General features: G+C 39.6%; 1 protein-coding gene and 1 pseudogene across 1 annotated transcript in view; both read right to left on the reverse strand.

Annotated features, from left to right (window-relative positions):
- Window positions 1-24,485, reverse strand: part of Ddx50 (DEAD (Asp-Glu-Ala-Asp) box polypeptide 50) — a 31,474-nt gene extending 6,989 nt beyond the window's left edge. Inside the window, exons 1-12 of the mRNA XM_005390102.2 lie at window positions 24,219-24,485; window positions 19,485-19,778; window positions 16,537-16,612; window positions 15,806-15,984; window positions 13,219-13,336; window positions 12,934-13,119; window positions 12,154-12,299; window positions 9,234-9,383; window positions 2,542-2,703; window positions 1,906-2,025; window positions 1,069-1,142; window positions 686-845 (exon numbers count right to left, since the gene is read on the reverse strand). Of these exons, the coding sequence (XP_005390159.1) occupies window positions 686-845; window positions 1,069-1,142; window positions 1,906-2,025; window positions 2,542-2,703; window positions 9,234-9,383; window positions 12,154-12,299; window positions 12,934-13,119; window positions 13,219-13,336; window positions 15,806-15,984; window positions 16,537-16,612; window positions 19,485-19,778; window positions 24,219-24,305 (1,752 nt within the window). The 5' untranslated portion in view covers window positions 24,306-24,485. The remainder of the gene's footprint in view (window positions 1-685; window positions 846-1,068; window positions 1,143-1,905; window positions 2,026-2,541; window positions 2,704-9,233; window positions 9,384-12,153; window positions 12,300-12,933; window positions 13,120-13,218; window positions 13,337-15,805; window positions 15,985-16,536; window positions 16,613-19,484; window positions 19,779-24,218) is intronic.
- Window positions 4,962-6,955, reverse strand: LOC106149105 (annotated as a pseudogene).
- Window positions 24,486-27,959: the final 3,474 nt, after the last annotated feature.

The raw sequence follows: 27,959 nt of genomic DNA on the forward strand, positions 1-27,959 counted from the left end.
TTACCTAGGAGAATATCCTTATTCTTAGAGGATGCAAGTTGAGATATTTCAACTTACTTTCAACTGTTTTAGCCAAAATAAGTAAATAGATGGCTGGGGATGTAGCTCAACAGCATGGTGCTTCCCTAGTAGTATGAAACCTTGGGTTCTATTGATAGCAAAAAATCCAAGAAGTATATATAAAGATATAAAGCAAATGTAACAATTAACAGTTGTTGAGTCTTGGTGGATGGTATATCATTATTATGTACTGTATGGCTTTCATTTTTCCTGTAAGCTTGGAACTATGAAAGTGACAGCTGCCAAAAAACCCGAAACAGTAAGAGTAGACCAGGCATGATGGCACACACCTGTAAACCCAGCACTTGTGAGGCTGAGACAGGAGGACTGCTCCAAGTTTGAGGCCAGCCTGGGCTATGTAGTGGGTTTGAGCTTAGCCTGAACTACTCTGTCTTAAAAAAAAAGAAGAAAAAAAAAAAAAAGATTAAGGTGTAGAGGAAAATGAAAAATTTTTTTGTGGTATCAGGAATCGAACTCAGGACCTTGCATTTACCAGAAAATGAATTTTTAATAAAGCAATCTCTCCCCTCCCTGGTACAAAAAGCGCAGTATATTAAAGGGATTAAATGCTACTGGTCATTTTAATCTATCTCAACCAAATACAATTTTCTCACAGATTTTCTACCTTATCAGAGGTGATCAAAGAACGTGGTTCAAAGCTTGATGCACCAGAAATGTGGGCTAATGCTGCAGCCAAGGCATCCACTGCCCCTTTTTCTTCTATCAGTCTCTGAGCTGATGGTCGGAAAAAATCAACAGCAGCATAAGAAACAGAAGCCAGAGACCTATGGTTTAAAAATAGTAAATTTTTTTGGTCAAGATACAGGGAAAAGGAAAGATAAAAGAATGAGTGGGAAAAGAAAGAGAAACATTTTTGTATTTTAATATAAATAAATATCTGCTGGTAAAACTGGTGATTAAAATGTTCTGATATTTGAACTAGGAGAGCTTAAAGATGAATAGCCTAACACAAAAGAAAAAATTATTCAGCAAGGTCAGAAAGCATACCTGATGGCATCCATGCTTTTAGATTTAACTAAATCCATTGTAGAAGGAACACCTACACGTTTAAAAGTAATTCCCTGAAAATGAAAGAATTACATTAAAGAAAAACGGAAGTTGTTACAATTAATTCCTAAATTAGTATTTGTTGAATTTCCATTTCTTGGACTTAAAGATTTCCAAGCCCTAGCAGAGGAAAAGATCTTCTTTCTATTAAATCATTTATTATAAACCTCAAAAAGAGAAAAAAATTGTTTTGAATTGCCCTTGCAAGACAAAGCTGACTCAAAAAAGGATAAAAAGATGTTGTTTAAATTTACCAACTTTAAAAAGAAATGAATAAATAAACTTACTTTGTTTTTATTAGCCCATCTCTCTTTACAAAATGTATCAACATATAAAAATATACATCATAAAAATGGGGAAAAATATGAAATACACACAAAAAACTAGGCCACAAAAAGCCTATAGGTTTTAATAGAAACTGCCTATCATACCATTATCAATATAATTTTAACTATCACACCAAAACAACGTCACAATCATTCTACAATGCTGGACTAATACACTGAAATCACAACATACTTTCTCATTTCAATATCAAGGGAGAAATTCAAGGGGAAAATGATAACATCACCTCCTCTGTCTTCACAATAAAAGCTGTATTAGAAACAAAGTCTTGCAGCTTATATAAATTTAGCTCTCCACATGCTTCACTGCCAAATGCAGCTTCAACTGGGAGAAGTGAGGAAGATCTATTTGCAAGAACAAATATAAAAAAAGCTCTCTTCTAAGACATCATGTAGATAATAATAAGTTACAGGCTGAAATAATATAACTTACTGCTTTTTGTTCCACATATCTTAGTTGACCTCTTTCTCTCGGTTGATAAAAACATATGCAAATCCCTGTTCGGCCAGCTCTCCCTGTGCGTCCGGAGCGATGAATGTAGGATTCAACATCCTAAAAATAAAAGAGGAATAGTTTTTAAAATTTGGCAAGCTCCATAATAATCCCAGTATCCAAATAATAATGCTAATAATAATAATGATACTAACAATATTATTTCAATGCTATTACCCTTTTCAACATCCCAAATAATTTATGTGGTAGAATTTAGGGGTGAAGGAAGCTGTAATTTAAATGCTTTTCAGCCACTGACCCCAAGGTTCTTTCTATGCAACTTTTTATAATTTCCCTTTTATGCTTCTCAGTCTTATGGCTAAGATAAGTGTATAACTTCCTTCATATGGTTTTGTTGCACCAAGTTTCAAATTCACATAATGAAAAAGAAAATCTAAAAATGAAGTTAATCATTCAGAAGGGCATCAGACTCTGATATATGTAGCATCGTATTAACAAAAACTAGCTAGGACTAAGAACAAATGACATATTTTCACATCCCAAACAATCTTTGTAAATAAAACAGCAGTCTATAAAGTTGCTCTTATTTTCCCCAAATCATACCCCATTTCCTACCTGTGGAGGAGAACTCTGAATCACCAGGTCAACCTCAGGAATGTCCAAACCACGGGCAGCCACATTGGTGGCCACCAAAACTTTAAAACTACCTTCTCTGAAGCCTTTCAGTGTAATTTCTCTTTGTGACTGTGCAATGTCCCCATGTAGACACTGGGCATTCTATTGAAAAAAGGTGGAAAGTTAGCATATAGCTCCTATTTACAACTGACAGTACTTTAATACCATCTAGTTTGTGCTCTTTTTGCGTTGTTTTTTAATCTTCCTGTTTTTAATAATTAAAACAATGCATGTTTTTTAAAAAATTACAGAAAATATCTAATACAACATGTAAAAGCTTCCCTACTGCCAGCCTCTTAGAAATAATTCACTGCTAAAAATCTGGTGGGTATTCTGTCAGGTGTTATTTTGTTGTTTATTTTCTTGTAGTGCTGAGATTGAATCCAGGGCATCATGCATGCTAGGCAATTACTCTACCACTGAGCTGTATCACCAGCATGGAGATTGTCTTTTTAAGCACTTACATGCTGTCCCCCATTCACATATAGTAGCATATACTATAATTTTATGTATTCATTTATACAAGTGGGATCATAGTTTTGCATGTACTGTTTATCTACCTAGCTATTTACTTATCTACCTAGCTATTTGTTTATGAACAAAGGGGCACTCTACCATTGAACCACACCCAAATCCCTCTAGTACTTTTTTATTTTCAGGCAGGGGCTCATTAATTTGCTTAGGCTAGCCTCAAACTTGTCATTCTCCTGCTTCAGTCATCTTCCACTGCCCACCTCTACTTAATTTTTAAAATCTGCATACAGTTTTATCTCAGAGACTTGTGATCCTCCTGCCTCACCCTTCTGGAGTGGTGGGTACAGGTGTGTACCACCACACCAGGCTCCGAATTTTCACCTTTACAAACACTATTGCAATGAATGACCTTACACTTGTATGTACCTCTAGGTGTATTTATCTATGTTTATTTCAATTCTAAAAGTTGAATTTCTGAGTCAAAATTATGAACATTTAGGGCTTGGATGTACTGCAGTGGCAGAACACCTACTTAGCATACACAAGGCCTGTGCTCAATCTCCAGTACCACCAAAAAGAAACAACATTTAAATTTTAATAGCTAACAAGCAAAAATGATTTCTCAAACGTGCTTTTCCCTTTTTTTTTTGTTTTGAGCGAGGCTTTTGCTTTGTAGTTCAGACTGGCCTTGAACTCACTATGTAGTCCAGGCTGTCCTCAAACACATGGCAATCCCCCTGCCTTAGCTTCCCAAATGCTCAGGCCTCCAAAATGCTGTTAATTTGCATTTCTGTAATTTTTAATAAAGTTATACTGGCTTTGTCTTGCAAGTAATTTTGCTAGTATTACAAATAAATTTCCTACTATTCCCAGCCAGTATATTAAAGTTCAGTACTATTTAACCCCAATAGTACATAAGCCTTATTATCTAAACAATGCACGAATGAATGACTTCATTAAGTACCTGGTAGGTGTCTGTGATTATGTCAAGTTCTGAAACAGTCATATAGAAATAGCACTGAACAGACACTTTCCCAGGCATCTTAATAGGGTACGATACTGCGATAGCAGGGATAGATGCATGGTGCTATAGGAACACCTACAAAAGGAATCTAATTTAATCTTATTTGAAGGGAAGAGAGCACTAAAACTAGCAATTCTAGGGAACTAGCAGTCAAGTAAAAGAAGGAACAAGAGGTTAAGGAGTTCCAGGTAAAAAAATACATAAATACTTTGCCCAAGGGCCTATAAATATTTGAGTACACTACTGGGCAAACAGAGTAAAAAGAATTGTTGAGATTGGAAAGGAATATAAATTTTATCCTAAGGACAATGTGGAATAACTGAATAAGCAGAAAACTACCATGGACATATTTTTATTGTAGAGCAGAAGGAAACTCCGGCTACATGTATAGAATATATTAGAAAAGGATAAGAGAAAAGCTAAGGAGACCCAGTTAGTAGGCTGTTGTAGGAATTGAGAAGCTGTATCAGGTCTTGCTAAGATAGTGGCCATAACCAGTCTATTCATTCAACAGGTATTTAGCAACCTGCAATATATCAGGCACTAAAGAAAAAAGGTGAAAAACAAGATGCATCTGCCCTCAGGATCTTTATACTCCAGTGAAGGAGATGGATGCTATTCAAATCATTAGTCACAGAAATAAATGTAGCCAGGCAGGCACGGTGGTGCACAACTGTAATCCCAGCACTGCGGGAGGCAGAGGCAGAAGGATCACAAGATTGAGCCAGCTTGACCAATTTAGCAACACAATGAGACCGTGTCTCAAAATAAAAAGAGAAACAAAGGGCTGGGAATGTAGCTCAGTGCAAAGGCCCTGAGTTCAACTGTCACTACCTTAAACACATTTAAAAGTGGCTGGGGATATAGTTCAGTACAAAGGTTAAATCTCTAGTACTGAAAAAAAAACTGAAAAAGAAACTTGGGCCTGAGGTGGAGCTTAGTGGTACAATGCATGAGGCCCTGGTTCAATCCCTAATGCACCAAAAAAATTTTAAAAATCTAACAGCTTAGACTCCCATATTAGTTCACAAGAAGTTTTTGAAACATCTCACATCTCTCATGAGATGCTATTACTACTTTTTACCTAAATACCAGTCACTGCGCACAAGGACAATTCTATACTCCCCACTACAGAAACTGACTTACTGTTACTGAGATGGAAATTGTCTCTAGTGATTGTAGCAAGGAGACTCATCCCTGAGATAAAGCAATAGCTTTTGCAAGACAGGAAGGTAAATCCACCACCTTCCCCCATATTTTCACACTTTAGCATCCATTTATATGGACAGTTCAAACACTAGCTGATGCTGCACAATGAGTTAAAGTGACACTGGGGAAAATGGTGACAACACAGTCTTTCAATCTTCAATTCTCACATGAAGGCAAACAACAACTAGGAAAAGAAGACTAAACACCCCAGATGATAACTGTAGCAAAACTAAGTCATTTCTCCAACATGAGCAGAAGGGCCAGACTTGTATACATGGGGCAATCTGTTAGTCCTAAGAACGGGCTCTCCCTGGAAAGCATCTTCTCAAGCAAACTGCTAAAAATAACAGCTGTGGCTGAGAAGGGTTTTGCACACTTGAGGTGTCTGTGCAAGGTCTGCAGAGGCTAGCGCAGCACTGCTGCTCAGGCCTGGTTGTTCCAAATGAAGATGTGAATGCTCCCTTTCCAGGTCGAAGCTTCACAGTGAGGAGAAACTGCTGGGCTCAGAATCCAACCTAAGGATGCCAAGGATAATAGGAGCAAAGGAAAGAAAAGATCCAAATAAAAGTGAGGAAGCACACAGCTGGAGCTCAGAAGTGACAGACCTCTTTTCTCTGTAATGCTCTATGGAGATATAATTCACAGACCGTATTTTTAAACGCTAACACAAATAACAAAAGCAGTGGCTCTAAAGCTGTGAAGCTAAAAAAATATTGTGAACCATGCCTTTCTATTCAAAGTTCAGAAGGATTAATTTCATCTAAAAATGAGCAAAAGAGGCCTCTCCTGAGGGCCTGCACTCTATTCTCTCTGAGGGTGTGTACCCTTTTAAAGTTCTGCCTAATAAACCTTTTATGCCTCTCAAAAAAACACAAACACAAGCAAAAAAAAGCCCACAAAAAACAATCCCAGTCCAACCCCATATGAATTTGGAAACAATAATACTCCTGCAAGTATGAAAGTGATCTAGAAAAACATGTTCACAATACATGAAAGTACAGCATTATATTTCTTTTTCTTTTTTAATAAAAATACCTCTACATTTATTGGCCTCCAGTAAAAACATGGATTATTATCATAATTGCCATTGCCTCACTTCACTGCTGTCTTAATTCACTGATCATTTCTAGTTGGACAGACTTTTAGCAAAGTAATATTATCTCCTGTTAGCAGGATCTGAACCAGTTGTTTTCTTGACTTTTAGAATGAATTTCTTCTGCATCATCTAATACAAGGTTCATGTACTCAAAAAACCAGTAATACAGCCCTCTATCTGCATATTCACTTGCTCATATAGCCACACCTGAATTGGGTCTATTCTGCAAGTATCTGAAGATGAGGTTGATGGGCTGCACCATTACCTTCTGTACCTTCTGGCCTTGGCCTCTGTATGCCATGGCAGAACCCGACAAAGACCACACCAAGCACCACACTACCTCTCACAGCAACTCCCGGAAGGAGAACATTATATTTTGAGTGAGCAAAAATACATTTACTTTATTTTTTAAATTTCTTTTGCAGTGCTGGGAATTGAACTCAGGCCTCATATATGCTATACAAGAACTCTACTGCTGAATTATAACCCAGACCTAAAAGAGAACTTTTTGTTTATATTTAATTGAGTAGGGTTTTTTGGTTTTTTGTTTTGTTTTGTTTTTTGTTGACAAGGTATCACTATGTAGTTCAGGCTGGCCTTGAACTTCCTATGTAGCCCACATGGGGCTCAAACACATGGTAATCATCCTTCCTTAACCTCCCGAGTGCTGAGATTACGGGTGTGCACTACCACACAGGGCAGGAAAACTTTTAAGTGACATATTAAAAAGCAAAAATCAAAGTAAGAAAAATTAAAATATGCAATACAGTGACTCAAAAACAGAAAGAGACATTTTCACAAATGAAGACTATATTAGGCCAGGCATGGTGGCCTATAATCCCAGCACTCAGGAGGCTGAGACAGGAGGATAGTTGCAAGGGACACCAGCCTGGGCTACAAAGTGAGCTCAAGGCCAGCCTGAACTGCACAGCAAGACCCTGTCTCAAAAACAAACAAAACAAAAACTCTCTCTCTCTCTCTCTGACACACACACACACACACACAGAGTCTTCAAAGAAATATAGCCAGGTGTGGTGGCACATGCCTGTAGTTCCAGTGCTCGGGAGGCTGAGGCACAAGCATCATGTGAGTTTGAAGTCAGTTTAGGCTACATAGTGAGACTTTATCTCAAAAAAACCCCCCAAAACAAAAACAAGACAGTGAACACATGGATGCTTTAAAAATGGGAAATTGTAAAAATAAGAAAGATAAACTGATGACAGAGAATGGAAAAGAAAAGCCAACATACTCATCACAAAAATCACTAAAGAAAGCCAAAGCAATCAGACCATACAACTACTAAAAGTTGAGTTGCACATGGTACAGCACGCTTGCAATGTGAGTACTTGGGGAGGCTGAGGCAGGAGGATCACTGTGAATTTTAGGCCAGCCTGGACTACATAGCAATATGCTGTCTCAAAAAACAAAAACTAAACAAAAAAACCTTTAAATTCCTGTGCTAGGGATGTAGCTAAGTAGTACATCACTTGCCTACCATGTGCGAGACTCTGGGTTTGCTCTCTAGGACTACACAAAATTAAAATTATAATTCAGGCTGGTGTACTGGCACATCCCTGTGTTCTACCTCTTTAGGAGGCTCAGACAGGAGGATAATAAATTTGATGGCAGCATGGGCAACTATGCAAAATAGTGCACCAAAATGAAAATTTAAAACCCAAAGATCTCAAAAAAAAACTTCTGATAGGCTAGGCATGATGATACAAACCTGTAATCATAGCTATGGGTAGCCTAAGGTAAGATTTCAAGTTCGAACCTAGCCTGAGCAACTTAGCAAGAAACTGTTTCAAAATAAAAAAAAAAAAATACAAGCCTGGGAATGTAGCTCATGTGAAGGCCCTGGGTTCAATTCAGGAAAGGGGTAGGGGGGAGACTTTTAATAAAAAGTTCTCCCCTAACATGCTGTAAACCTTGAATATACACAATAAAATTTATTTAAAAAAAAATTCTATCAGAGCTGGGTGTTATGGTTTGTGTCTGGGTGTCCCCCCAAAGCCTCATGCGGTCATGGGGCAGGCTTTTAGAGTTTGACTGATTATGGATGTGAGAGCTATACCCGCCCTGGGGTGGATAGTTTGCATATATAAGGGAGAGGAAGAGGCTGCTTGCGGCCATTCCTCCCTTTTAGTGCTTGTTGCTTTTGCTGTGTTCTGCTGCCATGAGCTGTAGCCCTCTGCCATGTGCCACTCTGCCTTGTAACCTGCCAAGTAAGGACTAAAACCTCCAGAAACTGTAAGTGAAATAAACCTTTCCTTCCTTAATTTTGGGTGTCAGGTATTTTGTCCCAGCAACGAGAGAAAAGTAACCAAGACACTGGGGGTCGTGGTGCATGCCTATAATCTTAGCACTCAGGAGGCAGAGGCAGGCGGATCACCCCAAGTTCGAGGTCAGCCTGGACTACATAGTGAGACCCTGTCTCAGAAAACTAAGAACAAATGATGCATTTCTATCCTAGCCAGGCATGGTGAGACATGCCTCTATTCCCAGTACTAAGAGAGGCTAAGGCAGGACAGTCACCCAGATCAAGTCATGCCTAGGAAAGTTAGCAAGACCCTGTCTCAAAATAATTTTTAAAAAGTGCTGAGGATGTAGCTTGGTAACACAGCCCCTTTGGGTTTGATCTCTAGTGCTGTTTAAAAAAAAAAAAAAATCTATCCCAATTTAACAGGATGCATATACGAGGCTGGATACAACTTTTGAGTTAGACTCAATTTTGAAAATGACTATAAAGTATGGTCCACAGAAGGCAGTACTTTTGCTCAGTGATTCATACTGTAGCCTCGATTAGAGAAAGCAAGCAAAAAGAATTACCTGTTTTATGTGTGGATTCATGGCCATTTCAGTTACATTCTTCTTGGTCTCACAGAAGATAATGGCCCTCCCTTCAGATCCACTGTAGACTTGCAGGACGTCTCCGATAACTGCCGGTCTCTGAGACCAGTGGCACTGGATGGCCAAATGCTTAGGGGGAAAAAACGTAAAATATCTGTTCGGTCAAAACTACTGATAATAGGTTTCTCTTATACATTTTTTCCTATCTGGTCAAAAGCTGGCCTTCCTAGAAGGCCAGAGATTTCACTCAACTCCATTTAAAAACAATAAAAGCACAGCAATATCTGAAAGGATAAATAAGTTATAGTATATATGAAAATAAATAGTATGAAGAAATTTTAGAATGTTCTGATAACATGAAAAATACACATGAATTAGAAAAAATGTCAACTGAATTAAACCTTAGAAGAAAAGAATACATAGAGCAATTTTTTTTTTTTTTTGGTATCGGGAATCCAACTCAGGACCTTGTGCTTGCCAGGCAGGTGCTGTGCTACTGAGCTATATCCCTGGCTGCCACAGAGCATAATTTATATGAAGTTCTACAATAGGCAAAACTAATCTATAGTAGAGAAAATCAGAACAATGGCTATTTCTGGATGGAGAGGACTACAAAGGGACCTTTCTGGTAGCACAGAAACACTTGGGTTTTTTATTTGTTTTTTTGAGACAGGGTTTCATTTTACAGTTTAGGCTGGCCTTGAACTCACTTTATAGCCCAGGCTGGCCTTGAACTCACAGAGATCCTCCTGCCTCTGCCTCCTGAGTGCTGGGATTACAGGTGTGCACCACCATGCCTGGCAATAATTAGCATTTTGACAATGGTTTGGGTATTGTGGTATGTGTCTGTAATCTCAGCTACCCAGGAGGCTGAGACAGGAGGGAGCTCAGCCTGGGCAATTTAGCAAGACCCTGTCTCCAAATAAAAACCAAAAAAACCACTGGGGATGTAGCTCAGTGCAAAGGTCCTGGGTTCATCAAAACTAAAAAAAAATCTGTGTGCTTACATGTATGTGGCCCTGGGTTCAATCCCAAATGCCAAAACCTCCCCACAAAACAAAACCTTTGCTGGGCATGGTAGTACACGCCTGTAATCCCAGCTCTCAGGAAGCTGAGGCAGGAGGATCTCTGTGAGTTCCAGGCCAGTCTGGGCTACATAGTGAGTTCAAGGCCAGTCTGGATACATAGTGAGACCCTGTCTCAAAAAACAAACAAACAAACAAACAAAAACCCCCAAAATCCTGTGAAAATGACTGCATTTTTTGTTTTGTCTTTTTAAAAGCCTTTACTTACCCTTTAGATATATATACAATTACATGAACATGAAATGATGACTGGAATGTTTCAAATGCCTGGGTGAAGAATGTATGAGACACGAGAATGTATGAGAATATCTTAATCAGTATTTTTTACTGGTACATTTTACATTCTTGTAAATCTTATAACTATTACAAAATAACAAAGCTTCTTTTGATTATTCAGCACAATAACTGTTCCCTTTCCCACACATAATTATTTGATATTTTTCAGATATATTTTTATACATTTACATTAAGTACCTAAAAAAATCTATTTAGTGCTACAGATGGATATTTTTAAATAGCATGATTCTGTAATTTGTTTGTTTTTGTTTTGCAGTGCTGGGAATCAAACCCATGCAACTGAGTTTCTATCTCCCACTCAAGTTCATTCTTTCTAACTGCTGTCTTTTATTCTATAAATTATACTACTGTTCATTTAATCTATTGTTCTACACATATATATATAAAATTTGGAAAAAGTGACACATATGGCAAACATTTGACAGTCATAAATACTGCAAGTATTACTTTTTATTTTTTAGAAACATAGTATTGATTTAATTTCCACAGACTCACATTATCAACTTTTTGTTTCTTCTGATGTGCATGTGTGTGTGTGTGCGCGTGGGTGTGTGTGTGTGTATGAGACTGGGGAATGAACTCAGGGCCTTCATACTGAGCTACATCTCCAGCCCCCTTTATTCTGAGATATAGTCTGGCCTAGTCTCCATCAACAGCCTATGCTGGGCTCAAACTTACAATCCTCCTGCCTCAGCTCATTAAAGTTCTGGAGTTACAGGTGTGAGCCACCACGCCAGGCTCTCTTCTGACTTTTATGTTTAGAAAAACCTTTTCTTGTGGCATGGTGGACCACACCTGCAATTATATTACTTGGGAGGCTGAGGCAGAAGGATCACCATGAGTTCAAGGCCAGCCTGAACTCAAAGTGAGTTCAGCCTGAACTACAAAGTAAGACCCTGTCTAAAAAAAAAGCCTTCCTTTTCCCAAGAAAGCATGTATTCACTTATACATGCTTTAAATTATTTCGTGAATTTTTTGGTACAGAGTATGAGATAAATATCTGATTTTCTTCCGCTAAATTTAAACAAATTATCTCAGTATTATTCTTTTCTAAACAATCAGATGCCTTCTTTGTCACATTCTAAATACTTTCAGCAGGGCATGGTGTGCAAGTGCATGCCTATAATCCCAGCAACTGGGAGGCTGAGGCAGGAGGATTGCTTCAAGTTTGAGGCCAGGCTGGGCTACCTAGTTCGAGGCCAGCCTGAACTCCAGGAAGACTCTATCCCCCCATGCCCCAAAAAGAACCACAAATGTTTTCAGCCTTTCTCTTTGGCTGTTTATGGATCTTCTGTTACGACTTGTTTATTCACATGATTGTTTTTTTTTTCCTATTTATTTTATTGTAGTCCCCAGTTCCAGACTATAAAAATATATATGTATCTTACCAGCTAGGGCCAGAAAAGAAAGGTTGGACCCAAACAGGAACCCCAAACTGGAATTTAGCTTTAATGAATTTGAAAAACAAGTATAGTACCACTAAAAGGTAAAATCTATCATGCTAGAGAGCTACTTACTTCCACAGTAGTTGCAGCCTTTTGAGTCATTTTTCCAACAAGGTCAACCTGCTCATATCTGGATTTCATGTATTTTTTTGCAACTTTGTATACCCATTGTGGGCAAGTTGCAGAAAAAAGTAAAGTCTGAGGATTGTCTTCAGAATCTTAAATAAATAAAAAGAATTCAAATGTTTTCTTAACATCTCATAAGGAAGCCAGCTTTTATAAATTACCACAAGTTTCAAAGAAACAATGAAAAATTCGAAACTTGGGGTGAATTTTTAACATGCAGACTTTACTGCGACTATTGAAACTTTTTGCTTTCAAATCTTGGGGACAATATGAAGAAAAATGAATTCAGAAAAGTGACAAAGAAATCAATGAACACAAGAAATCAATAAAATGAGCTGCTAAATCTAACTATGAAGTACAGGAGAAAAGGCACAGATATCCAGGCATGGTGGTGCACACTTGTAATCCCACCACTTGAGAGGCCGAGGCAGGAGGACTGCTGTGACCTCAAGGACAGCCTGGACTACAAAACTGAGTTCAAGATGAGTCTGCACTATCTAGCGAGTCCCTGTCTCAAAAAATTCAAAAAGAAAAACATAAAAAGCTGTGAAAATATTTCAAGTATGCAGTCATTCTTCTCGGGGAGAGAATGGATACCGAATTAACTTTAGTTTTACTGTAACACCAGAGGACAATGTAATCAAAATTATGAGATTAAAAAAAAACTCGTAAGCTTTTAAGATCAAAGAATTTGCTATAATGTGCTTGTTATAAATTAGGCTATACCAGTTTTGTAGGATTCGTGGATAATATCTTCAACTTGTTCAGCAAAGCCTAAATCTAACATTTGATCCACTTCATCAAGTACAACATGGCGCAGTTTAGAAAGATCCAGGCGGCCGCTCTGCAGATGGTCTTTGATACGACCAGGGGTCCCAACCAAAATGTCAATACCATTTCGAATATGATTTACTGTGAGGGGAGAAAAAATGCCAGTAAAATGTAAAAATCAAATATCCATTGTCACATTATTTCTTCAGATTTAAGTAAAAATTATATACATTTACTTACTTTGACTTTGATATGATGTTCCACCATAAAAACATGCCACACTGAGTTTCCTAGTTATATCTTTGAAGTCTTTGGCTACTTGGTTTGCCAGTTCCCTTGTTGGAGCCAAAACAAGCACCTGAACAAGAGGTTTAAAAGACAAAAGCAGTTTTCTGAAAATTTACATAGGGCTCAGGTTGTAATTCAGTGGAAAAGTTCTTGTCTAGCATGTACGAGATCCTGGGTTCAACTGTATAGTACTGCCAAAAAAGCTGAAGACTTACATAAATTCAATCTAGACTTGTTTTAAAGGTATATTTAAAAATAAGAATCTCAATACTGATACTGTAGTAATTTTTTTTTCTTTTTGGTACTGGGAATTGAACTCAGGGCCTTGCACTTGACAGGCAGGCACCTGTGCCACTGAGCTATATCCCCAGCCTGATAATGTCATAACTTTTTGACAGAGTACAGAGTTAGCGGTGTAGCTCAGTGGTAAAGTGCTTATTTGGCATTTACAAGGCTATGGGTTGGATCCCAGCACCAAACCAAGCCAAGCCAAGCCAAACCAAACCAAACCAAACCACACACCGAAACAAAACAAAAAAAACACAAGTAGCAACAAGAACAATAGCTTATATTTATTATATACTATTTCTGTCAGGTCTCTTCAATCTCCAGTTGTCCAGGCCACTTCCTCTGTGTAGTTCCCAGACCTCTTCTTTTATCCTCTGCCCTACTTTATTGCTGCTCCTCAGCATTTACTCCACCTATGATATTTCTATTTTACACCTTTGCTAATTCTATATCAAGCACTCAAATGTAAACTCCATGAAGGCAGGGATTTATGTTAGGTGGGTCATTGTATTCTTTGCACTTCAGGGCCTGGTACAGAGTGGATAATCAAAACATACTGGTTAAATAAATAAATATTCTCTTCTGCTAAGCACTGGTGCTTTACAGGAATTACCTAATTTGATTCTCACAAAAGCCCTATGAAGCAGCATTATTATTCCACTTCTATAGATGAGAAATAGAGTTTCAGAGAAGATATGAGGTTTGCCCAAGATCAAACGGCTAGACGGGGCAGAACTGGAATGCCCATTAACATTTTTCAAGGCAAAGTTGAAATTGTTCCCTACTTCTATTACTTACAGTCTTTCCAAATTTCACCCAAGAACAGAACTCTCCAAAAAAAGATTTGTCCCATAAGCCAACACAGCCAACCTGACTTGAGATAGCTCATCCCAGGCTATTATGATTGAATTCTATTTATATACATGTGAATTTGCTTTTATACTACAATACCATTTAGTAGGTTTTTAACAATTTTTTTTTTTGGAGACAAAAAAAAAGTCTGGCCATGTATCCCAAGCTGGCCTTGAACTTGCAGCAATCCTTCAGCCTCAGCTTCCCAAGTGCTGGGACTACAGGTGTGCACCACCACACCTAGTTCAGAGGTCTTTTAAAGAACAAACTATTTTTAGTCACATACCTATTCAAATTATGATGCTGATTTTTTGTTCTTCACTTTTATGAACCTTAAAGTGCATACAGGTGCTACAAAGGTCAAATCTTAGGCCAAAATTCTACTAGCACTCTCTGTTAGTTGATTTTACTACTTATAATTTAAGACAGATCTTCAGTACAGAACTCCAATTGTCCAGAAACTAGCAGTATTATTTCTATAACAGTCTTTACACAAAGGCAATCAGTGACACAGATGATATTAAATATTTACTGAATGGCCACATAAATTAACACATCTTTAGAAAACTCCTTTTTTATTTTTTTGTCTTTTTGAGACAAAGTCTTGCTATGCAGTTAAGGCTGGCCTTGAGCTCACTTTGTAGCCCAGGCTGGTCTCGAACTTGCAATGATCCTCCTGCCTCAGCCTCCTGAGTGCTGGGATTATAGCTGTGCGCCATCATGCTCTGCGAAATCCCTTCTTTTAGTAAGGACTTTTAAAAAGAGAGGAAAGAGTCCCTAAACACACTAAGTATGCTGAGTACGGTGCATGCACCTGTAATCCCAGCACTGTAGGAGGGTGAAGAGAAGGATCACAAGTTCAAGACTGGCCTGGGCAACTTAACAGACTTAGCGAGAACCTGTCTCAAAATCTGAAAGGACTGCAAACATGCCACACACTCTCACACTTTCTCTCTCTCTGTCTCTCACATTCTTAAGTGTACATATAGTATTCCCAAAATAAGGCATGCTGGCTTCACAATACACAAAGTTATCAAATATCTATGATTCCATATATATATTAAATTTGTATGCAATAACTACTTGTTTTGCTTGAAATTTCCTATGTTTAAAAAAAAAAAAAAATCAATGTTTTTGATTTAAGACCCAGATTTTTACTTTAAGTTACAAGGCTAACTTTTCTCTCAGGAATATCTGACTTTAAGACTACCTGACTTTAAGACTTTAAGCTTTCAGGACTGTAGCTCAGGGTACAGCCTGAGCTTAGATTCTATGCAAGAGGCTCTGGGTTCAAACCCCAGCACCAAAAAAAAGAAGATGAAGGAACACTCCAGTATAGTCTCCCTGCCCCTTTCCATAAGAATAATGTTGAGAGCTTTTATTCCCTTATAACCATTACCTTTGGTGAGCGGCTTTTTTTAATTGTTTCTTGATTTCTTTGGAGCCTTTCAATCAAGGGTATGGCAAAAGAGAATGTCTTTCCTGTTCCTGTCCGTGCTTGAGCAATTAAATCTTTTCCTTCATATACAGGACCAAAGGTCTTAACTTGAATAGGAAAGAGGTATGTTACCCCTCGACCTGTAAAATGAGATTTTGTTAAAATATTTCTTTGCGACTACCACTGGGGGAAAAAAAAAATCCTCATTTGAAAATGATAATCCTGCTTCTTCCATGTATACCTAAAAAGGTATTCTACCTAGCAACACTTACAGTTATTCCTATCCCAAACAGCAATTATAACAAAATGAGTCTAAATTTTTGAAGGATACATACATGGCTTTTTGTTTTGGTTTAGTTTTTGGTATCTTTTTTTTTTTTTTTTTTGAGATAAGGTCTTGCTATGGACCTCAGCCTGGCCTTGAACTTGTTATGTAGCTGAGGCTGGCCTCAAACTCATGGCAATCCTCCTGCCCCAGCCTTCCAAGTGCTAGGATTACAGGAATGTATCACCACACCCAGCATGAGTCTTATAGTTAATATGTCAGGGTACTAAGAAGGATGATATAGAAATAACTGCAATTCAAAAAGAGCTATTTCTCTTTACAGTCTCATTTGGTCAGAAAAGGCACAGGAGTTTTATAAAATCTGGTCACAGATTTCTAACTGTATGTCTAGTAAAACCGACAGTACCTTTCAGAAGCTTTATGGTCTCTTCAGAAATAGAGAAATTGGAGAAGGCTCCCTCTTTCTGTTCACGTGTTAGAGTCTGTCAGAAGGAAACAGAAGTTCTACGTAATATATTTATGCTTGACTTTTATCCATTTAACATTTTAAACTTTACTGCTACAGTTAGTACTTGCAAAAAATTATAGATAAACTTAAAAGAAAAAATTAGTGGGAAATTCTTTTAATTTCCCAAGTATCACTTTAAACAGAAAACTTAATTTACATTTTAAAATGTTTAATTCACCCATAAAACTCCCCTTAGAAATATATCTACTACATACATAGCCTGGCACGGTGCCACACACTTTTACAATCCCAGCACTGAGGGAGACTGAGGCAGGAGGATCACAAGTTTGCGCCAGGCCTGGGCAAAGTAGTGATATAGCTAGACCCTGTCTAAAAATAAAAAAAGGTAGGGATGTAGCTTAGTGGTTATGTGCACTGGGATTCAATCCCCACTACTGCCTCAAGTTTTTTTTCCAGTTAATTAAGATATTATAATAATGTAATAATCTAAATCATACTTACAAATATAGATAATATCAATTATGAAGATTAATATAAGCAAGAAATTATGCAATGGGGAAAGCAAACTTTTTCTAAAAATTGTTAAAAATGTGTTCTGTGGTTTTTTGTTTTTTTTTTTTTGAGACAGGATCTCACTGTGTAGTTCAGGATGAGTTTGAACTCACTACGTAGCCCAGGCTGGCCTTGAACTCGCAGAGATCCTCCTGCCTCAGCCTCCCAAGTGCTGGGATACAGGCATGCTCCACCACATCTGACATGTTCTATGGTTTTAAAAAGCATTTTTAGAGCATTAATGCATGAAAAAGTTTTACAAGGTTAACATTTTTCCCCTCTGGTACTCACAACCTTCACGATGAACTACATCCCAGACCTTTAAAAAATTTTAATTTTGAGAAAGGGTCTTGCTAAATCACTCAATCATGCAGGGTGGGCTTGAACTTAGAATTCTCCTTCCTCAGCGTTCCCGAGTACTGGAATTATAGGCGGGTGCCACTATGGCTGGCTTAACATTTTTCAAAAACATATATTCAGGTTAGCCAGGAATGGTGGCACATGCCTATAATTCTAGCACTGCTAGAATAGGCTGAGACAGGAGGATCACCTTGAGTTTGAGGCCAGCTTGGGCTATACAATGAGTTCAAGACTAGCTTGAACTACATAGTGAGACCCTATCTTAAAAAAACAAAAAATAAAACCAACGTATATTGAGGTTAACATTAAGACCTATTGAACACTCTTTGTACCAGTCAATGTATATATCTACCCAGGAAACTATTATTTGTATGTTTAAAGAAAGAATTTATATGACCACACAGAATAGCATTTTTCAAACTAGATGCCAAAGAAAATATCAAATTCCAAGTTTTAAGCCATTTAGACAAACTTCAATGTTATCTTTCTCAGACAGGATCTTGCTGTGTAGTTCAGGGTGACCTTCAACTCAATTTGGAGCCCAGGCTGGCTTCAAACTGACTTCAATCCTCCTGCCTTAGTCTCCTGAGGGTTGGAATTACAGGTGTGTGCCACCATGCCCAGACGTTGTCTTTTTCCCAAGTTGTTTTTTTGAGATAGGGTCTCACTGTAGTCTAGGCTGGTCTTGAACTCACTGTGTGGCCCAGGCTGGCCACAAACTCATAGTGATCCTCCTGCCTCAGCCTCTGGAATGCTGGGATTACAGGCACGCACCACCACGCCTAGCCACTCAAACTAATTTGAAATACTCTAATCCTCATTCTATGCACATGTAAGTTTTTTTTAAATAAAAATACACTGTCTTATAATCTCCTTTTCTTTTTCCCTTAAGAAAATCCAATGGAGGGCCAGGAGTGGTATAGCGCCTGCCTGGCAAGCTTGAGGTTGTGAGTTCAATTCCTGGTACCAAAGAAAAAAAGAGAAAAAAAATACAATGGGTATCTTTCTTGTTTTGTTTTTTTAAACAGGGTCTCACCGTAAATTCCAGGCTCGCCTTGAATTCACAGTGATCCACCTGCCTCAGCCTTCCAAGTGCTGGGATTACAGAAGTGCACCACCATGCCCGCTTTCTTGCTAATTTTCTTATATACCCTTTGGAATAACTGTATTCTACTGCATACCTAGACACAGGATATATTAATAGCCAATTGCTTACTATAAAACATTTAGGATATTTAAATATTTTGCTATTATCAATAATATCAGCATGTTAAGATTACTAATATACCTCTTTACATGTCCTAATTACTTCATCAGAATAAATTCCTAAGAGCAGAAGTTCCTGAAATCTAATTTTTCTAAACAAAATAGTGAACAGTTAAGCCTATTATAATACAGAGCATTATACCAGGAAAAATCCCAATAGCTCAAGGTGCAATCAGTAAATGGGGCACTGGTGGCACACACCTGTAATCCCAGCACTCAAGAGGCTGAGGTAGGAGGATCACCGGGAGTTAGAGGCCAGCCTGAGCTACACAGTGAGTTCAGGCCAGCCTGGAATACGTAGTGAGACTCTGTTTCAAAAAGAAAATATAAAAAGGGCTGGAGCTGAAGCTCAGTATGAAGGCTGTGGGTTCAATCCCCACTTAGCCCCATAGTCCCCCCAAAAAGACATGCATGTAGGTATGTCACCAAACTAATTTGGAAAAACTGTTTAGGAAAACCCAACTACTATAGAAAAAGTTTAACTGTGAACCTTCTCCCACTTTCACCCCAAGAAAAAGAGCAAGAGGACAAAAGAAACAACAGCAAAAGGACAAAAGCTCAGATTTCAGTTGTACAGACTCTCTAGTCCAAATAGGAGCATTGGACCCTAAGCTAGAAGCAGTATAGATTCAATTTTTAACTAGCCTAAAACATCAAGCCAACCTGTATATCAAAGATGTCAATTCCAAAATAAAGGGTATCCATACCTCCTCTAGTTTATTATCACTTGATTTATGAGAACTTTCTAAGGATGACACTCGTTTAGATTTTTTTTCACATTCATCAATATCTCCATTTGATAGATCTTTTCTTCTTGACTTATGAGACGTGGAAAATTCATCTGAAAGTCTATTGAATCCTTCTTCAGTATCTCCATTTAGCTTCTCTTTGATTTTAGCTTTTTTCGGCTTGGGAGCATCCAGGTCATCTGTAACACCATTTTCTCTTGTTTCTGCTTTCTCATCTGAGTCATGACGGTGCCTTGACTTTCTTCTATCACTCTGTGGACAAAGAAACAGGGACAAAAGGATCGCAGGTCTGCTTTTAGGACTTTAAGAGAAGTTAGAGCATGACTCCTCAACCAGTTAAAACTCAATCTAGTTATACTGAAAATCTACTTGGCAGAAATCCAAACTGGTAATTAATGCCAAGCTCTAAGCCTTACCTGTTACCGTAATTGTTATGCTAGTCCATCTCTAATCCCATCATAATATTTTGGGGAAATTAAAATAGCTTCTTCTCAGGAAAAGAATGAGAATGTCAAAATTATAAATTAAAACACAAAAACTTTTAATATCTCCAAGAGAAAAAAATTAATATTTATTGAGTACCTACCCAGCATTACGTAATGTGTTTTCGGCTTATCTTGTTTCTATCTTCATAGCAACCCTATAAGGGAAGTACAGGTCCATAATCCCTTATCCGAAATTCCGATATCCATAAAGCTCTGAAAACCGAAAGTTTTTTTGTAATTTATTTGGAGGTAAAACCATATCTGATCTGAACTCATTTGATGGCAAAAATTGACCAGAACTCACATAAGGCTTCTTACAGTCTTTACCCAACTTAGTATAACTATTTATATTTAACATTAGATGTTTGATTACTGGCTCCAGTTCCCAAATCCTGCTGGGGTGTCACCATTCTATAAATCCCCAGAATTCTGAATTGAAAACATACCTAGTTCCAGGGATTTTGGATAAGGGATAGTGAACCTGTATTACCTATGCCATTTTACAGATGAAGAAACAGAATTTTTGTTGTTTAATTTTGTTCTTGTTTTTTTTGAGGCAAGGTCTTACTATGTATCAAGCTGGCCTTCAAGTCATTATGTAGTCTTAGGTTGGCCTTGAAACTGCCTCCCCAGTGCTGGGATTATAAGCGTGTGCTAACACACCCGGCAGAAACAGAAGTTCTTAGAGATTAAGCACTGTAGCCAAATATCCACATGTGGAATTTCCTGTAGGAAAATGTGCTAGAAATCTAACTCAAACCCTATCTTCTCACCTCACACTTTTCCCTAACTTTGACAATAAGTTAAAGAAAAAACTACATGAAACTCTTACTTGCTGTATTTCCATGGAAGAACAGTAATCCTGGAAATTAAATTTCTTTTCATTTAGTTAACAGAACTTTAAAACACAAAAAACAAAACCACTACTCTGCAGCTTCAGTTTTTGTTTGTTTATTTGTTTTTTGTCTTTTTGAGACAGGGTCTGGGACTGCAGTTCAGGATGACCCTGAGCTCACTTTGTAGCCCAGAATGGCCTTAAACTTGCTAAGATCCTCCTGCCTCAGCCTCCCAAGTGCTGGGATTACAGGTGTGCAGCACCACACTGGGCTGCAGCTTCAGTTTTAAAATGCCAAACTAGCAGCAAGGTTTTAATACTTGCAGTCCTCAAGAAATGATTTGGAAATTCAACAGTTCTTCAGAATTATTTGGCTGAATTTTCAAAATAAATCAATGATAGTTACTAGTGATAAAATTTTCTTTCTTTCTTTTTTTTTTTTGGTCTTTTTGAGACACGGTCTTGCTATGCAGTTGACTGGCCTTGAGCTCACTCTATAGCCCAGGATGGTCTCGAACTTGCAATGATCCTCCCAAGTGCTGGGATTACAGGTGTGCGACACCACGCCTGGCCTAAAATTTTCACCATGACTTACATGTTTCAGAGTGCTTCAACATATAACTGTCTTTTCCCAAAAAAAGGCTGTGAGAAATGAATTAACACAGTATATGTGAAAATGTTTTGCAGTTACATGTTACATCATTTGATCTCTAGTTAACTGCACTAGTTGACGTCTCTCCAATCTAGTAAATTCTACAGAAAAATAATTATTTATAGAATAAATATATAACTAATTTATAAATTACTTATACAATCAGCCCTGGGGTTTGATTTGCCCCTGGGGCCTGCACTTCAGAGCGTATATGAAGCAAGGCAGTGAGATTGCTAAATTCAAGCCCAAGAGCGACCCACAGTAATGAAATCCATCATTCCACATCAGACCCACAGAGCCTAACACTCCATTTCTTTTCCACTGTCCTCACTATGCCTCTCTTATCCTCTTACCTCTATCACATCTTCTTCAATTGTTCCTCTCCCTTCCCCTCTGTTCTCTGTGTATACTTTTATACCATTTTCATGACTTCAACCCACACCTCCAGATTTTCTTCCCTATGTGCATTCTAGTTGGAAGAACCCGTATATCAGCTCCATATCTCAACATATACAAACCAAATTCACCTTCAACTCAATGCCACACCAAGTCTAATGCTGTTTCTATTGGTATTCTAATCCATTTCCAAACCTGTATCTCAGCTCCATATCTCAACATATACAAAGCAAATTCACCTTCATCTCAATGCCACACCAAGTCTACTGCTCTATTTCTATTGGTATTCTAATCCATTTCCAAATCTATAGCTATCTTTATAAAATCAACCAAGTGTTTCTGAAGAATTTACAATGTGAAAGTTACCAACTCAGAAGAATATAGATATGAAAAGATACACAAAAATACAATCATTTTTCTAAACAATCTTTGAGAAATAGAAAAGATACACAAACGAAAAAATAAGCTAACTTTAAAAGGACACACATAATAGATGCCAATCAAATAGCAGTAGAACAAGACTTAAATAGGGAATACATTACTGTGCCGTAGGGTGATGAGTGAAAGACACAAGCTAGAGCTTGGCAGATATGGTGCTTGGATGCAAAATAAAGTCAAGATGTGGAGGTACATGCCTTTAATTCCAGCTACTCTAAAGGCTGAGGTAGGAAAATCACAAGTTTGAGCCCGGTTTAGGTAACTTAGCAGGACCCTGTACCAAACTGAAATAAACAGGGATAGGGGTATATATAACTCAGTGATACAGCACTTGCCTAGCATGTAAGAGGTCCCGGGTTCCAGCACAAGAAAACAAAAAGTCAGGCACCTCAAGAGGAGCTAAAATTAAAATGATGTCTGGGGATTCCATTTATAGTCTACTCTAAATTATCCATAGTAATCAAAGTCATTGGTACAGAATGGTGGTTCCTGGAGCTAGGAGAGAAGAATGGGGAATTAGTGTTTCATGGGCAGGCTTTCTGCCTAAGATGAGAAAGTTAGAGATGGGTGATGGTGATGGCTGTATAACAATGTGAATGCAAATAATGTACAGTACTACACACTTTAAACTGGTTCAAATGTAAATTTTAAGTTTTGTGTATTTTACCACAAAAAATAAAACAAAGCATAGCCTGGCATGGTGGGGCTAGCCTGTAGCCCCAGTACTCAGGAGGCTGAGGCAGGAGAATTACTGCAAGTTCAAGACCAAGCTGGGCTACGAAGTGAGTTCAAGCCTGAACTGTGTAGTGAAGCTGTTTCAAAATGACAAAAAAAGAAAGAAAGAAAAGAATAGTGCCGGGCGCGGTGGCACACACCTATAATCCAAGGACTCAGAAGGCTGAGGCAGGAAGACTGCCTCAAGTTCCACGCCAGCCTGGACTATATTGTAAGTTCAAGGTCAGCCTGTGAGACTCTGTCTCAAAATAAACAAACAAACAAACAAACATAACCTGGTTGGTTGGAGTGGCAAGTTTATCTCAGTGATTGGAGGTCACTTTCTGCTCTCAAACAGTATTCAAAATGAATCTTATTTTATTTTTCTACAATGTCAGTCCTTGAATACTACTTAACCCTTCTCAGCTGTTTTCTCTGTAATCCTTTGCTTTGAGATTTTTTTCAATTTTGAAGGGGTGGGGGTGAGGTCTGTAGAACTACTACAGGCTCTTTGAAGATAGAGACCATTTCTCGTATTTAAATAGTTGATAAAGTCCCTGGCACTCAGCCAAGAATGTGGTATAAACTGGGCTCGACAAATACCTGTGGATTGAAAATACTGGCAACCATAACTATTAATAATACAACCCACACGATCTCCATCACAGACAAATCCTGGCAACGTCATCTGTGACACCACTCCTTAAGCCCCTATAAACTACTTACCCAGATTTGTAAACCTAAGATCTCTTTCCCTAGATTCTTAAACAAAAGACAAGGTGACAGAGAAGCAACACACAGACAAGGCAATCATTTTTCTTAATCATCCCCTAAGACGGCTCCAGAAGACTCAAATGACACGCTCTGCTGCTAAAGGAAAAAGAGGAGATTTTGGGGCGATGCGCGCTCCAGCCCGCCCACCCCTGAGCAGAAACTGAGGCACCAACGGGAACCGATGCAGGGCCGGGGAGGCCGGGCCGAAGCCAGGGCCGTCCTCCCCCACGTCGGAAGCGTGACGAGGGGAAGGGTCTCCCGAGCCCGGAGGCGAGGACGGCGGAAGGGGCGGCCCACGGATGCTCCGGCCGGGCCTGACAGGCCACCAGCAGGGGCAGTTCCCTTCCCCGCCCAAGCCGGCGCAGCCCGAAAGGAGGCGCGGCCCATCCTCAGCGCACCTTTTGCCGCTCCTTCCTCTGGCTCTCAGATTCTTCCAAGGGCGCTTCCAACTCCATAATATCACCCCAGAGAAGTTTCCCAGGCATTACTGGCCGCCGCCACCTCCCTCTGGGCACGGTGGCCGCAACCACCGGGGCAGCGACGGCGTGAAAGGAAGCGGGGGCAGGGCGGCCGCCCGGCCAGGGGTGCGTCACTTCCGGGACACGCACCGCACGGCGGGGAGGGAAGATAATCCCGGATACTATCGGTTTAAACGCTTCCCCTGCGCCGCAACCTTCTAGCCAATGAGCGTGGGAGGTTTCGGTTGGCCCACCCTTGTTCCTAAAACGATTGGTTTCTAGACTAAAAACCTGGCCAATCTCCGTAAAGGTTGCGCGTACTGACTAGCGTAAGTGATTGAGTGTCTCTCCATCTCCTACGCGAACTATTTTCGGCATTCCAGCTACTCTTCGGGGCTTCCCAGCGTGCACTGCCCGAGTGGGAAGCCCGTCAACAGCAGGGAGAGCGGTCGGGGCGCGCGCGGGCTGGCGCCTGCGCAGTCCCGAGCCACGATGGGCGGAGAGCGCCACGCGCCGCCTCGCCATTCGCCGCCGGAAGCTGCAGCCCTTGCTCCGCCCACTGCGGGAGGAGGTGTTAACGTCCAACGGCTGTGCGCAGGGCGGGTGGCCCGGCGTTAGGGCCGAGGGGCTTCCGGACGTCGGGAGTGGGCGGGCTAGGCTTGAAGGGAAGGCGAGGGTGGGGTGCTCTTCAGCCCGCGAAGATTTAGGCTTTGAGCCCGGAGTTAGATATTGGTTCACTTCTCACGCTCCCTATTTGACATCACAGGAAACAAAACCCACCCACGAAAGGAATTTACTTGTCTGAAGCCGCACAGTTAATAGCATAGATCGGACTGAAGAATTTAATCTCTTGAATCAGCGCTTTCTCTACCACACCAACTAGAAAGCTTGCTTTTTTTTTTTTTTTTTGAGACGGCTGTGTGTGTGTGCCTCGTTTTGTAGCCCAGGCTGGTCTTTTTTTTTTTTTTTTTTTTTTTTTGGTTTTTCTCCGGTACGAGGAACCGAACTCACGACCTTGCGCTTGCCAGGCAGGCGCTTTGCCGCTGAGCTAAATCCCCAGCCCTCAGGCTGGTCTTGAATTCATTCGCAGGGATCCTCCTGCCTCAGCCTACTGAGTGCTGTGCCTGGTTTGAAAGCTTTTAAGTTTCGCAAAATGTGTGGAGGAAGGTGTTCTCAAAAAAAAAAAGAATAAGTAGAGGTGGGAGGAAAAACCCAGCAGTTTCTGCTGGTGTGAAAACAAGCCTTAAATATCTTTGACAGATTACGTGTTTACATGGAATAAAAACGTTTATTTTATCAATGGGGATTAACTGCCAGAGTATGTACAACTTCTTAACATCAGTGCTAAGTAGCTGGCTTTTTTCCTGAGGTCGTTTGTGTGTCTCTTCATCACTCTTCAGCCCAGTAGCTGAGTACTCTGCTCAGTTGCTACTGACCTCAGTGGAGAAGAAGAAAGCAAACTGAGGTATAGGCACAGGGTGCGCCCACAAATCTCTTGGCAACATTACAGACTGCTCCGTGTGGAGTTTGGGGTTGGTCCTGAGTAACTGCAACCACAAATATAACAGTGATTGCATCAGTTTTTCTGCATAATTTTGGATTGGCGGCATCAGTGAACATGTTTAGATCTAACGTCAATTTAATCGTGGGCATACAAGGAATGTTCAACTCACCATGGTGGGAAAAGGCATCTTTCTCCCTAGAGTGAGAATGTATGTGTGTTTTCTAAATCCCTGTGTTCCACTCCTTCATGACTACTCCCAAGCCTACCATGGTGAAGTCTCGATAGGCCCACAACAGGGTATTATAGTGTCCAACAGGTGTGGCTAAGGATGCCGCATGTAAAATGGGATAAAAGGAACAGACATTAATATCTTGTGGTCGAAGGTCATATATGGGCAGAGTAAAGTGTTAGCTACTCAAGAGGCTTATTTTTGCTGGGTGTACCTGTAATCCCTCCCAGTACTCGGGAGGCTGAGGCTCTGTGAATTTAGAGCCAGCCTGGGCTACATAAGCAAGTGCGGGGGCAGCCTGCACTACATAGGGAGACCCTCTCTCTCTCAAAAAAAGTCTTATTTTGGCATCATTTGTATATCAGATGTCCTAACAGCAGGTCTTAAGAGGAAAAGGTGTGAGTGCTCTCTGTTTTCCGGGAGACCTGTGTTTCTCCACACTATCCATAATGCTTGCTAAGCCTGATACTAGCTGAACCAAATCTCTGGCCTCTGTCTGTGCCAGGTGGAAAGGGCAAGTGTAAAGCTACACGCATAACTTCCCCAAGGAGTGGCTCCCCCGGAGAATATTTGGGTGCAGTACAGGGATTACAGGCCTGGTGCCACACTGTGTTCTCAGTGGATATCATCTTCCCTCAGTCAACTAGAAAACATGAGAATGAGGATTTTTTTTTAATTGGAAAAAATCTCACAATATTTTGTCTCATGATGACAGCTAAAAGTAAAGGGAAGCATACCGCCAATAAATAAATGCATAGTTCAAAATGTAATCCTGAACTCCTGGCTCAAGCAATCTTCTTTCAGCCTCCCTATGAGATGGAATTAGGCAAACCATGGTGCTGGGCTCCAAAATGCTGTATTTTTTTCAGTGCTAGGGATCACCCAGGAACTTGTGCATGCTAGGCAAAGGCTCTGCCTCAGAGCTACACTCCTAGCAGCCAAGTATAATCTTCTAAGAACATCTTTCTTTTCCAAGTATCTTAGAGCATTAGATACAAATGTTCTTTACAAAATTTGAATGCTTTATTTGCTGCTGTATGTTTCAAGCTTGTATAAGGATTTCCTTTGTATTTAGCCTTACTTTATTAAAATAAACTGTGACTTTTAAGATAAAAAACAAGATGACTGTTGGGTGGAGTGGCACATGTCTGTAATCCCAGCACATGGAAGGTTGAGGCAGGAGAATTGCTGTGAGTTTGGGGCCAGCCTGCACTACATCCCAAGACCCTGTCTGAAAAAAAAAAACCAAAAACGCCCAAAACAACTAAATTTGCCTCTCTCTGCTTGCTTTCAAAACTATAGGGTTAGGGCTAGGGATGTAGCTCAGTGGTAGAGTGTTTGCCTAGTATGTATAGGCCCTGAGTTTGATCCCTAACACCACAAAACAACAAAACAGCCTACAAAGCTAGATTTTTAATTTTACTCCATAGTTTAAAAAATAGTAAGAACAGTTGAAAAAGAAAAGTTGCCATCAAATATGGCAACTGACATATGCATGTCAAACTTACGTAATGAAAGATATAACTATATTTCGAAAAGGCTGTGCTATGGAAGCAGCTTTTTTAAAAAGCAGTTACAAGTTCATCAAGAGACATTGGGAACAGAGAATGAGTACTGAGAAAACAATGCCAAAGCAGGAAGAAAGTAAAGAGTGAGACTGAAGAGGATTTGTCTCCCCTTGCTAGCCATTTGACTTTGGCCAGCTCAACATGAAAATCTGTGTTAGTGAAGTGAGAACGATGCAAACTGTGGGCAACTGGGAGGTTGGGCAATAATATCACTACAAACACGAGGGAGTTTTGACAGCATTGGAAAGAAGGTGTCTTTAAACACAGTGAACATGTGTACATGTACGCATGCCTCCAGCACCTAATTCAAGTCACTGTAGTGTTTTCAAAATATCTATCCTTTAGAAGGAGGTGCCATTGTTTCTTTAATCAGGTGCTTG

The sequence above is a fragment of the Chinchilla lanigera genome, unplaced genomic scaffold (genome assembly GCF_000276665.1).
Source record: "Chinchilla lanigera isolate Chin_1 unplaced genomic scaffold, ChiLan1.0 scaffold00036, whole genome shotgun sequence".
NCBI classification, from domain to species: Eukaryota; Metazoa; Chordata; class Mammalia; order Rodentia; family Chinchillidae; genus Chinchilla; species Chinchilla lanigera.